General features: G+C 42.5%; 1 protein-coding gene across 5 annotated transcripts in view; it reads right to left on the bottom strand.

The window, feature by feature from the left end:
* PKP4 (plakophilin 4) overlaps window positions 1-12,680 on the bottom strand; it is a 154,331-nt gene that overhangs the window by 63,004 nt on the left and 78,647 nt on the right. For 4 of the 5 annotated variants that reach the window (XM_038750806.1, XM_038750808.1, XM_038750810.1 and 1 more), the window contains 3 exons: window positions 2,370-2,501; window positions 2,073-2,263; window positions 1,008-1,569 (listed from right to left, as the gene is read on the bottom strand). In XM_038750806.1, the coding sequence (XP_038606734.1) occupies window positions 1,008-1,569; window positions 2,073-2,263; window positions 2,370-2,501 (885 nt within the window). The remainder of the gene's footprint in view (window positions 1-1,007; window positions 1,570-2,072; window positions 2,264-2,369; window positions 2,502-12,680) is intronic. The other variant, XM_038750807.1, reaches the window with a different exon arrangement.

The following is a 12,680-nucleotide window of genomic DNA, read 5'->3' as shown; positions in this document are numbered from 1 at the left end:
TAGATACAAGGTAATCAAGTCAGCACAGTCTCTGTCCTACTTGAGACTCACAGTTTAAGTAGGAAGAACAAGTACTGGAATCCATTTTACAGGTGAGGAAACAGAGGCCCAGAGAAGTTGCCCATAGTCACACAGCAGGCAAGTGGCAGAGTCTGATTTAGAGCCCAAGTCCTTTGACTCCCAAGCCCTTGATGCTTGCCAGCCATCAGGAAACTGCTCACTCTCTATGGAACTTACCACGGAGCAAACAGGCCCCTGGCCTGTTTATAGGGGTCGTTGGCTGGGTAGCTGCTTAGCCCCACACTGTAATCTAAATCCAGAGAACTAAAGCCAGAGACTATGTTATCAGTGGCTCTGAAGTTAAGGACAGCAAGGACATGGCACTTTGGAGCAGACTCTGCTGCAACACTCCAGTTCTTAACTGGTTCCCTGAAAATTGTGTGTCAAGTGAAAGAACGCTAAACAGAGTATTGTTTCACGCAAGAAATAAGATAAAGGGCATGCATATGTTCCCAAGATCAAAAAAATTGATCCCAACTATATAAATATATTAAAAAACAGTGATGAAGATGGGATCTAGTTACATGGCCCAGTAGTGATGTATATATGTATCAATAACGAAAGATTTGGGGTTAGATTCTTATTGTGAACACAAGTACAGTACTTAATTTTCAAAATTCCCTCTTTCACATTCTATCAAAAGGTACCACTTGCTAACAGAACTGTAGTTATCTATGTTAAACAGATAACTTTATCTAAAGGTAAATAAAAATGTGCTTTCTTGGCATTAAAATTAAATGGGCCTATCAAAAAAGAGCCCCTAAGAAGAAGAACATTATATTGGGGAATGGTTATACATCCATAAACTATTCCCTTTTTAAGCCAATGAAGGCTCCTTCTTCAAAAAGGCAGCAAAAGTGATTCGCAATAAGTCGGCAAAATCCAAGTATCCTAGAAGCAGATTTATTGCTGGATATTAGCGGCTGGAGTTTACCTTGTTTACTAACCTGTAAGGCTATCAGGACGAGGTGGAACCATTCTCTCATAAATTTCGTACTGTGGCTGCCCGAACTGCTCGATGTCGTGAATAGTCCTTTGCAACGATGTTCCCAGATGCTGCGGAACGGCAGTCATTCCGGAGCGCTTGGGGGAAGACGATCCCACCTGGGCTTGGGAAGGAGATGCTACTCGCGTCTGCGAATCCATGAGTGTGAGCGGTGAGCCCACCCGGACCGCCGCCTGGTATTGCGAGGCTGTTCCGTTGGGGTTCCCCGCCGGCCTCGAAGAGACCGAGCCCATCCGCCGCACCCCGGTCGGCGAAGCGGGTCTCTGGGAAGCGTACGGAGAAGCCGCTCGCTGCACGGGTAAGGTGGTGGATGAATACACGTTGGAATTCAATGGCCGTGAGTCAGCTACAGAGGGGGAGCCATATCCGCTGCCCAGAGAAGTTCTCAGGGATCCCCTTGAAGGAGAAACCCCCGTGCTAATAACGTAGGAAGGAGATTGAGCTCTGGAGGGAACGGAACTAACTCGTCTCATGGCCCGGGTGGTGGTGATATTCGCAGGTGGCTAATGGAAGGAACAAAGAGAGGTGGTTGTAAAAACAATCTCACTGCCTGTGTTCGAGTTTGTTAGAGAAAAGGAAAACTAAGGATGAGCACTTCCCTGCAAAAATGGCAGGATCTTTGAGGTTTTTGTTCTTTTCCTCATCTTCAGAATCCAAATTTTCTTCCTGTTATTTTTTCTTTCCCATCATGAGGCTTTTGGGTTAAGCCCCACTCATCCCCTGCCCACTGAGAAATTAGTAAAAAAAACAGACCTAAAAGTCCCATAAAAGTCTCTTCCCCCCTGGCCTCTGTTACTTTTCCGAACATACAAATGTGTTTTTTTTCCTCCCCCGGGGGCTAGGTTGATAGATTTCAAGCGGACTGCATAATTAATATACAGCATAACATTTGTTTGCTACAAGAGGAAATAGCCATTTCGTATTGAAAATGTCTTACAGAAATCTCAGATTATTAGCAGCTGCTTTGGTGTTTTCCAAAAAGACCCTGAAAGTATTGAGGGAGTACCTGAACTAAGGTTTGTCCTTCGGCTCTTGAATTTCTCACCAAATGGTTATTATTAGACCCGGCAAATGTAGGCTGCTGTCTGTTATCCAACTTGCCCAAGGTCTGGGTGTTGTGGAAACTGCTTGCTTCCTGGTATCCACTGTCGGAGTAAGAATTCATCTGTGTCGAACTTCTTGAATTGCCCAATGATCCTGCAGGAATAAAAACAGGAGAACTTTTTTTTTTATTACCCAGGCCTGAGCCTCACAATTGAACAAATCGCTAAACAAATCCTTGCTTAAAAGATCTACAACAGACCCTCACTTTCATGGAGAGATGTCTGGTCCGGTGAATACAGGGTCCCTTGTTCTGCTTCCGTCCTGATGAGATAGGTATTGGGATGGACAGTGTCAGAAACTCTGGATTTGCTCACACCAGTGTTTGGCACATCTGTAAAGCAGACATTTTGTTCAATCTAATGCCAGATAAAGTGTTTTTTTAACGATTTGGCGATATTTACCAGGAAAACATGTAATCTGTATACAATATTAGAATCAGACTACCACCAACTAATCAGACCGAATGACGATTTTGAATCTGGACTATATAATTACTCTGAATAGTATAATTAAGGAAATACAAACTGCTCCAGAAAATTAATCAGAGTGTTGAGGAAGTCATTATATAATGAAACCTTATACCTCTCTGGATTTCTGACTCCATTTCAGGTTGCTCAAGTAACCAAAAGTTTGCAGTCTAACAAGATCAGATTCTCTTGGAGACAGGCATGTCCAGATGTGATTATCCCTTCCTCTCTTTCCTCCTCCCGATCTCAGTTGGGCTTGGCTAATCAGCCCTCCACTGTCACACCACTTCCCACCCACTCAAACAGCTTTCCTGTCTTATCTGGCAACGGACCCCAGAGTTAATTGCTTTCAGGAAGTTTACTCCAACGAATGTGAAAAATAACAAACCCCCTCTCCAATGGCCAAAAAGGAACCAGCATGGGCAACAACATTTCAGGGAGGTTATACGCTGCCTATCCTGATGGCTACCCGACAAACTTGGAGCAGGCTGAGACCTTGTATTGTATTTATTTTATTTATTTTATTTTGTTAGTATGTTTGGTTTTGTTCTCTGTCTCCCCCTTCTAGACTGTGAGCCCCACTGTTGGGTAGGGACAGTCTCAATATGTTGCCGACTTGTACTTCCCAAGCGTTTAGTACAGTGCTCTGCACAAAGTAAGCGCTCAATAAATACGATTGATGGATTGTATTGCAGGCGCTCTGGTCAGTGTGTCCTCCCCAGAGTGCCTGGGACCTCCAAGGTGGGTTGGCACATCTGGTCAGATTGCCAGAGAGTCTAAGAATAGTAGCATAAGTCCTATGGACGCTAGATAAAAATGCTTCTGAGAACCAAGAAGGTTCAGTATGAGTGATAATCTCTTCTTCAAGAACACAAACTTGGTAAGAAATATTTGCTTCTGCTTATCTATGAATTTTTCAAAAAGAAAGAGGTAGGAGAGATAACGGTGCATTGATAAATAAAAGCTTCACTAAATATCTGTTGTTTTCTTAAATGCAGACCATTCTATTATGTTAAAAAACAATGTAAAAAATATTATGTTCTATTCTATTGAAAAATCAGGCTGAAATTCTAAATGTGTCAAATTAAAAAAGAAATCAAACATCAAAAAGATATTGCCTCTAAAATACATGTAAAAAGGAGCTGCTATATACATTATTTGAAACAAAATTTCCAGCTAAAAATCCTCTCTATAACTGACAGATGCACTGATTAATTTGGCTCCTATTACATGTTAACAATTAATGATTGTGTGCAAATTGATTGTCTAATTCCTTGAATTTCTTTTGCTTAAAGTCCAAGAATAGCGAAAGATTTCGGAGTTCTAATTGGCACTTTTGCACATCTGAATTAAAAGTTTATCTTTCCTCAGACCAGAGACCACAAAATCTTTGAGGAACAAGTGAGCAAGAGAAGACCAAGAATATTTTCTCTTTTTGGAGTTTGTACAGAAGGTGGCTGTTTTAGCAAATAAATCACATTCAATGCAAAATAAAAAATACCTCACTTTTGAAACAACAAACACACAAGATCCAATAATGTGCATACACATGAGGTAGCTTAGGTTAACAGGAAATCTGTCTCGTGGGTAACTGGGACACAGAAATGGACAGACAGTCAGCAGACAGACACACAAACAATTCCTTCAATCATATTTATTGAGTGCTTACTCTGTGCAGAGCACTGTACCAAGTGCTTGGGAAAGTACAATACAGCATTAGAGACAATCTCTGCCCACAACGAGCTCACAGTCTAGAGATGACACACACACACACACATTAAAGTGGGTGGGAGGTAGAGAACACACACAGGAGTTTTATGCTGGCACCTAAATACCTAGGGCCTAGATTTAGTTCAAAGTGGGAAGCTTGGCTCTCTCTACTCTCCCTTCTCCAGTGTGAGGTGGAAGTGGGTTTATGACCATGTTCTGGACTTGCTCACATGGCATTGGAAACTTCTTGAGGGAAGGGATTGTGCCTACTTTCGTTATTGTACCCTCCCAAATGCTTAGTGCAGTGCTGTGCACACAATAAGAGCAATAAGAGCTCAACAAATACATACCATTGATTGAAAGAGAGATGGGGGAGAAAGTCTGCAATAAGGGAGGATGGACAGAGGCCAAAGATGGAGCGGAGAACAAGCGTAACTCTCCAGGCTCCCTTTCTGGCTAAACCAGGAGCAGATGAAAGGAGAAGCAGAGGAAAAGAGAAGCACAGGGAAAAAAACAACCTGCCATCCTTTTGCCCTCCTTGGTTACCTGCATCCTAACTGAACTCACCTCCTTCGCAAACTCCTCTCATCCATGACAGTGGACCAATATCATCATCGTCACCAACTCCGACAGGATTTACTGATGCCTAGAAGGAATCTTTCAATGCCCTGTCTCACCGACATCCTTCTTCCCCTTCCAGCCACACGCAATGCTCAGTTTTAGCTAAATGCCTTGGCCCCACCCCGTGTTCCTGTAAGAGTCTATTTTTATTATCACCCCGATGAAACTCCTGGAGCCACAATATGCTGTTGCTCTTATTGTATTTATTATTGTCTTGTCTATTATGTTTTTTTCATGCTTTCATTGTTTCAGTTTTCCTTATGTGCCTCTACTCACTTTAGTCTTATGTTTATTTAGTCATATGTTTAAGTTTATGTGCCTTTACCCACTAGTCCCCTCGGGTCAGGGACTGTGACTAATTCACACCCACGTATCTTTCCCAGAGGTTAGAACAGTACTTTGCACACATTAGGCACTTAATAAACACCATTGCCACTATTATTATCCTATGCTGAAATGAACTTCTTCGGTCCACACTCCACTCTGCTGGATGGATCATTTTTTAAAAAAGCGTTCAGTCTGCATTTCTCATCAGCCATCAACACTACATCAAATGGAAACTCCTTATCATTGGCTTTAAAGCACTCAATCAGCTCTCTCCCTCCTACCTCACCTCACTGATCTCCCATAATAATCCAACCCACACACTTTATTTCTCTAACACCAACCTTCTCACTGAACCTCAATCTCACCTTTCTCACTACTGCTCCCTTGCCCTCATCCTTCCTCTGACCTGAAACTCCCTTGGCCAACATACTATCTTTCTCCCCCACCTTCAAAGCCCTACTAAAAATCACATCTTCTCTAACGGCCTTCATTGACTAAACTTCCACTCCTCTGTTTAAGTCCTCCCTTCTGTGCCTTCTATACACAGAAGGGAGGGCTTACCAGTCCCCCTTTAGCACTTTGATATTCACCACTTCCCCAAACCTCTTGGAACTTACCATATCAATCTATAATTCATTTTAATGTCTGTCTTCCCCTCTAGTCTGTAAACTCCTTGTGGGCAGGGATGATCTATACTTTCTCTTTTCTATTATATGCTCCCAAGTTCCTAGTACAGTGCTCTGAACACAGTAAGTGCTCATTAAATACCATTGGTTGAGTGATACATAATTTACAGGGATTGAGGTTGCCCTGGATTTTATAGAAGCTAGAAATGTGGCCCTGATAATCTAATGTTATTAAAAAGTGCAAAAGTCCCTGTCTCCGCCCCAACCCCCTCCTTCAACAGCACAGATTACACAAAATACAACAGCACTGGTGAAATCTTGACATGGTTTCCTCACTTACAGCTTCCACTCCTTTCCCTTATGTAGCTTTATCCTCAAGTTATCTTTGATTCTGTGGCCCGACTCATGTTGACAGACAAGACCCGTCATTCACCAATGTGGTAACTATGAATGTGGCCTAAGAATGAAGACCTACCCCTTTTCAGTAATAATAATAATAATAATAATAATAATAATAATGATAATAATGGCATTTGTTAAGCGCTTACTATGTGCAAAGCACTGTTCTAGGTGCTGGGGAGGTTACAAGGTGATCAGGTTGTCCCATAGGGGTGCTCACAGTCTTAATCCCATTTTACAGATGAGGGAACTGAGGCACAGAGAAGTGAAGTGACTTGCCCAAAGTCACACAGCTGACAATTGGCGGAGCCGGGGTTTGAACTCACGATCTCTGACTCCAAAGCCCGTGCTCTTTCCATTGAGCCACTCTGCTTCTCTAGTAGCCTGGGTTACTCTGAGTAAGTACTGAGTAAGTGCTCAATAAATAGCACTGATTGACTGATTACCATGCACTAGAGAAATGGAGAAGGTTTCCACTTGAGGCATGATCTTGTCAGGCTGAATTCAAGGGAATTCATGGGTGGGTGTTCCCCGTTCCTTTCCCTCAGACTCCCACAGTGTGTGTGGAAGGAAGCACAGAGGATGAGCAGGTCTCTTGGTGTGACCCTGGGGCTTGGTATGGCACAGCCCCTGCCAGTTCACTGTAGAGGTGTGGGGGAGAGAAAGACAAGGAGAAGGAGAGATGAAAGGGAACACCTCTAGCCCTACATTCAGCCACTAGCATCCGGTTAAGTATCTCAGGCACAAATTTTTGTTCTGGTGGTTACAGCTGGCCCCTCTGCCCTAGGCTGATGCTTCAGTTTTATTTATTTTACTTGTACATATCTATTCTATTTATTTTATTTTGTTAGTATGTTTGGTTTTGTTCTCCGTCTCCCCCTTTTAGACTGTGAGCCCACTGTTGGGTAGGGACTGTCTCTAGATGTTGCCAACTTGTACTTCCCAAGCGCTTAGTACAGTGCTCTGCACACAGTAAGCACTCAATAAATACGACTGATTGACTGATTGATTGGGTTGCTACTGAAGCGCAGGTGTCAGAATGACCGGGGAAACGCAGAGAAAAATCTGGTAACATAACAATAAAAGAGGGAAATTATTTCTAAAAGGGGAAAAAACCCAGCAAGACAACATTTTTTTTGTGGGGGAGAGAGGGAGGGGGCAGGGGTCTTTTTTAAGTAACACTGAAAATCTTCTAGGCATCTAAGAGACTAGTTTAATAACCATATTTTTAAAATTCCATTTTGAACTGACACTACTTTTTAGCCTGAGAACACTAGGTGTCGTATTCTGAACAACTTGTCACTATGGAAACCAGTAGCTATTGCAGGTCTGTGCATCCCACCATCTTTTCCCCATTATGAGTAATACAAAGAAAGAAAGGGGAATGACCAAGAAATTCTGACACTACATATTCAAGTCCAGCCTCCTTCATTCTCTGGTCTCCTTCCTATCTGAGTGACCTTTCTCACAATGTCTCACTAGTTACTGGCACAACCTACCACTGCTCATTGAACAACTCCCAAGTTTCACTCTAAGATTTCCTTATGAGGAAAATGTTTCCTAAAAGTGAATCTTAAGATTTCCAAGGTGAAGTGTGGATGGTTAATGATTCGCATCCTTCATAGCTAAAATAATAATAATAATAATTATGGTACTTGTTGAGCGCTTACTATATGCCAAGCACTGTACTGACTGCTGGGGTAAATGCAAGTTTGTCACATTGGACACAGTCCCTGTCCCACATAGGGCTCACACTCTTAATCCCCATTTTACAGATGTGATAACTGAGTCTCAGAGAAGTGACTGTGATTTGCCCAAGGTCATAAGCAGACGTGGCGGAGCCAGGATTAGAACCCATGACCTTTTGACTCCCAGACTCGTGCTCTATTCACTGTCACGCTTGCTTCTCCAAAGCACTTACTATATCATCAATCGCATTTATTGAGCGTTTACTATATGCAGAGCACTTAATATATGTCAAGCACTGTGCTAAGCACTGGGAAAGACACAGGATGATCAGGTCAGACAGTCCCAATCCCACAAAAGGCTCACAGTCTATGTAGGAGGGAGAACAGGTACTGAATCCCCATTTTACAGACAAGGTAACCAAGGCACAGAGAAGTTAAGTAACTTACCCAGGGTCTCACAGCAGGCAGGTGGCAAAGTTGGGATTAGAACCAAGGTCTAAATTTTGCTACGAAAACTTAGCAAAATCATCTCTATCCCCAAGAAAAACATGCAAGTCAACAAAATCAGAGTCCAGCCAGTCAGTCAATCATATTTACTGAGCACATATCGTATGCAGAGCTTGTTTTAGGGGCTGGGAGAGTATAGTATAACAATAAGCAGACCCATTCCCTGCCCACATCAAATTTACAGTCTTACTTTAGACTGTAAGTTCCTTGAGAGAGGGACCATGCCATTTTTCTTCCTATTTGTTTCTTAGCATATAGTACAGTGCTTGCAAAAAGAGATGCGGATGCAGTAATGTTTTACCTATTTACCCGAAATAGATTTGTTCTCACCTTTTATATAGATGAGATGTATGGTCCCTCAAGAAACCTGGTTTTTGTATATGTTCTGTGAAGCAGCATAATTATTAAATAGTGCAAAACTCTGTCCATTTATATTACTCTACAGCCTAACGTTAATGAAGGCTGGACTAATGGAAACTAGGCTCGGAAAATGGTAACCATAAATTCAGGCTTATGGAACCAATGTCAACAGATATGTCATCACCCTGGTATTTACTAAGTACTGAGTTGATGACTGCACCAAGCACATGGGAGAGTACAATACTATAAAGTTAGTAGAAACGACCCCTGCCTTATGGAGCTTACAATACAGTGGGAAAGATAAGCATTAAAATAATTTATAGAGAGGGGAAATAGTAGAACCCCTACAGTCCTGCTGAGAAGTGTGGATGGCTCCATGCACCACAGAAAAGTAGAAGGATATGTATGTTAGTGTTGTGGGGTTGGGGTGAGAAAAAAAGAGCTTAACAGGTACAGACCTAAATATATAGGCAATGCAGAAGGGAGGGTGAATAGGGTGGGGAAAGGAGAAGTTAATCAGGAAAGGCTTCTTGGAGGAGCTGTGATTTCAGTCAGGGATTAGAAGATGGGGAGAATAGTGGTTTGTCAGATATGAAGGGAAGGGAGGTCTAGGCCAGTTGCTGGTGAAAGTTTGGGGAGAGGGCAAATATTATGCAGGTGAATGGTTTTTTTTATGACATGAAAGATAATTACAATTTAGTCCTTCACTTTAGAAAATAATTGTCCGGTGCTGCTGATGGGGAAGGGCAGCCGACAAGCTGTCCCATAAGACTCCTGAGAAAAACTGAATGCATACCAACCAGAGGTAATGAGAATATGAACATCAATATTAAAAATTCCACAGCCTGGTTTGGGTCTGATTATCCAATGACATACCTACTGGAAGCAAACATATAACCTGTCTAGAAATGGAAACCTGAGGCACCTGAGATGTCTTTCCGGTTATCAAAAGCCTCCAATGGTCACCCATTCTTCTTCACATCAAAGAGACACTTCTGATGGTTGGCTTTAAGACTCTCCCATTGACTCTCTTCCTCTTCTTCCACACTCCAGTTCGAACTCTCTGTGACTCCCAAGTTTACTTTCTCCAGTGCTGTTTTCTAGACTTTCTGACCCCACAATCTTCCTCCTGCCCAGAATTCTCTTCCTCTTTGAAACTCTTCTGAAATCCCATCTACTCCATTACTTTTTTGTTCTCCCCAGCTCACATATTCCTACCATAATAATAATAATGGCATTTATTAAGTGCCTACTATGTGCAAAGCACTGTTCTAAGAGCTGGGAAGGTTACAAGGTGATCAGGTTGTCCCACGGGGAGCTCACAGTCTTCATCTCCATTTTACAGATGAGGTAACTGAGGCACAGAGAAGTTAAGTGACTTGCCCAAAGTCACACAGCTGACGATTGGCAGAGCTGGGATTTGAACCCATGACCTCTGAATCCAAAGTCCATGGTCTTTCCTCTGAGTCACGCTGCTACCATCATCTCAGCACCATAGCTCCTCTTTGACCCTTTTGCTTATTATCATTTGACACACTACTATCACAACACTTTTTTCTCCTATTAGTAAATTTCTTTTTTTTTCTGTCCCTTCTGCTAGCACATGGGGTCCTTCTGGGCAGGGATTGCAGTTCTTCTACTGTGTTCTCCTAAACTCTTCAAACGGTAATTGCTCATAAATTTGATGGAGTGGAAGAACTTCCAGGTCAGCTACTATTACCTCCAAATCTCTATGCTGAAAGCTAACAAGTGGTTATCCTTTTGATTTATAAAACTCTGCTTCTGGGGTGCTGGAAAGATATAGAAGCTTAATGATGCTGCAGCATTCCAAGGTGGCAACTTTGTAATTCCATCCAACAGGCAAATGAAGAGGTGAACATAGCACTAGGCTTTAAAAACAATGAAGGGTCAGTATGGATCAAACTGCATTAAAAAGAGTCTTTCTTGCCTTCAGCATTCTCCATCAGCCCTGCGATACTCAAATTTGGAGAAAAAGAAATGGCAGTGCATAAGGATAAAAGTAATCTTGAAGGTCCCCCAAATCCCTTGTATAGAATTTCCTTCACTTGCTCCCAGTTGCTGAAAGCAGAATAGGTGTACATTAAATATCTTTCTCCATTCCACTGACATACAGAAATGACAAAGCAGTAGTGTGTAACAAAACACGCATACAATGATGGTTACACACTTGCTATCAGAAACAATGATAAAGGCCATTTTAAATAATCTGAGATTTTTGCAATGTGTCTGTTTTTCTAATCATTGGGTGGCTTGTAGGATAACATGGTTTACACTGCATGAGAAGAAGGAGGTCTGTACTGTGTGGAATCACCATGGAAACAACAGCCTGGGGAAATCAGGCAGGAGACTTCAGTGTACATTCCCCTGTAACCCTTCCTCTAAAATCCTACATCTGAATGTCTGGTCTTCAAATCGCCCTGAGCTATAGCTCTGGTCTATTGGGGCTTATTCTGGGTTGCTAAGGAGCCTGTGCCTCTGCCTTTATAAGAAAGTGTACCTAAGGCTGTTACATAACTTTGGGAAGAAAATAACATTTTATGATTGTCAAAGTAGACACCCAGTCTAAATGGTTCTGTTTTACGGCAGCTGAGTTACCTATAATTCGAGTACTTGTGGAAAAATCTGAGATCATATTGTGGTGACCCCACAGCAAGCTGCCTTTTTAGTAACTGTTTGTGATCCTGCGAACAACAGCAACAAGGAAGAGACTTTGTGAAGGCACTGATGCGCTCTGAGGCAGGTGATTACAGGCTTGTGTGTGTGTGTGGGGGGGGTGGCGGAGCATGGAGGGAGGCTTTTTCTCCCTGTTCTACCCAGTAACGGGCCTGGACCAATTAATGACTGCCATGTAGAGCCACAACTGCCCTGCCTAAGGCAGATAAAAGCACACACTCTCTCATAGGAAGGACAGAGAGAAGCACCTGCAGCAAGAGAGGAACAGAAGACCAGAACTTGGAAGCAGAAAGAAGAAGCATTCGCAGAACGGGCTCCTTTGACCACAGACTGGTATTGGACCCTTGGGTGGTGGAGTGAGTGTGTGTTTGTCTGTGTCACTCCCTTGCATGTTGGTAATACTAAAATACTTTCCACAGTAACCTTGGTGATCGGAGGTGTGGTCTGAACCACAAATGTGTCACTGAGACTCCCCGGGTCAAGGAAGGTCCTGGTTGGTATGAACCGGGTGCTCCCGTCACATATCATTTTAGGAGAACAAGATTATAGGAATTTATAATAATGGTGGTATTTGTTAAGCACTTACTATGTGCCACGTACTGTACTAAGTGATGAGGTCAAAACAAGGCAATCAGGTTGAACACAGTCTCTGTCCCACATGGGGTTCACAATCTTCCCTGAGAGATACAATCAAGCAATAATATATGAGCATCTATGTTTATTCGTATTCATTTCTGTCTTCCCTGCTAGACTGTGAGCTTGTTAAGGACAGGGAACGTGTCTGCTAATTCCACTGTACTATACTCTCCCAAGTGCTTAGTACAGTGCTCTGCATATAGTAAACACTCAATAAATATGGTTGATTAATTCCTTGTGCCTAACACTGCACTAGGCACCCAGGAGAAAGACAAAGAATTAGGAGACATGATTTCTGCTTGAAATCCCTCCTCCTTCATTTCCAACAATCACTTTCCCCACCTTCAAAACCTTATTAAAATCACATCTCCACCAAGACGTTTTCCCTGAATAAGCTCTCATTTCCCCTATTCCCTCTACCTTCTGTGTCACTCTTGCACTTGGACTTGTACCCCTTTTTCACCCTATCCTCAGC

This window comes from Tachyglossus aculeatus, chromosome 9, assembly GCF_015852505.1.
Source record: "Tachyglossus aculeatus isolate mTacAcu1 chromosome 9, mTacAcu1.pri, whole genome shotgun sequence".
Classification (NCBI taxonomy): domain Eukaryota; kingdom Metazoa; phylum Chordata; class Mammalia; order Monotremata; family Tachyglossidae; genus Tachyglossus; species Tachyglossus aculeatus.
Note: the sequence above shows the minus strand (reverse complement) of the source record. Positions and strands in the feature narration are given on the sequence as shown.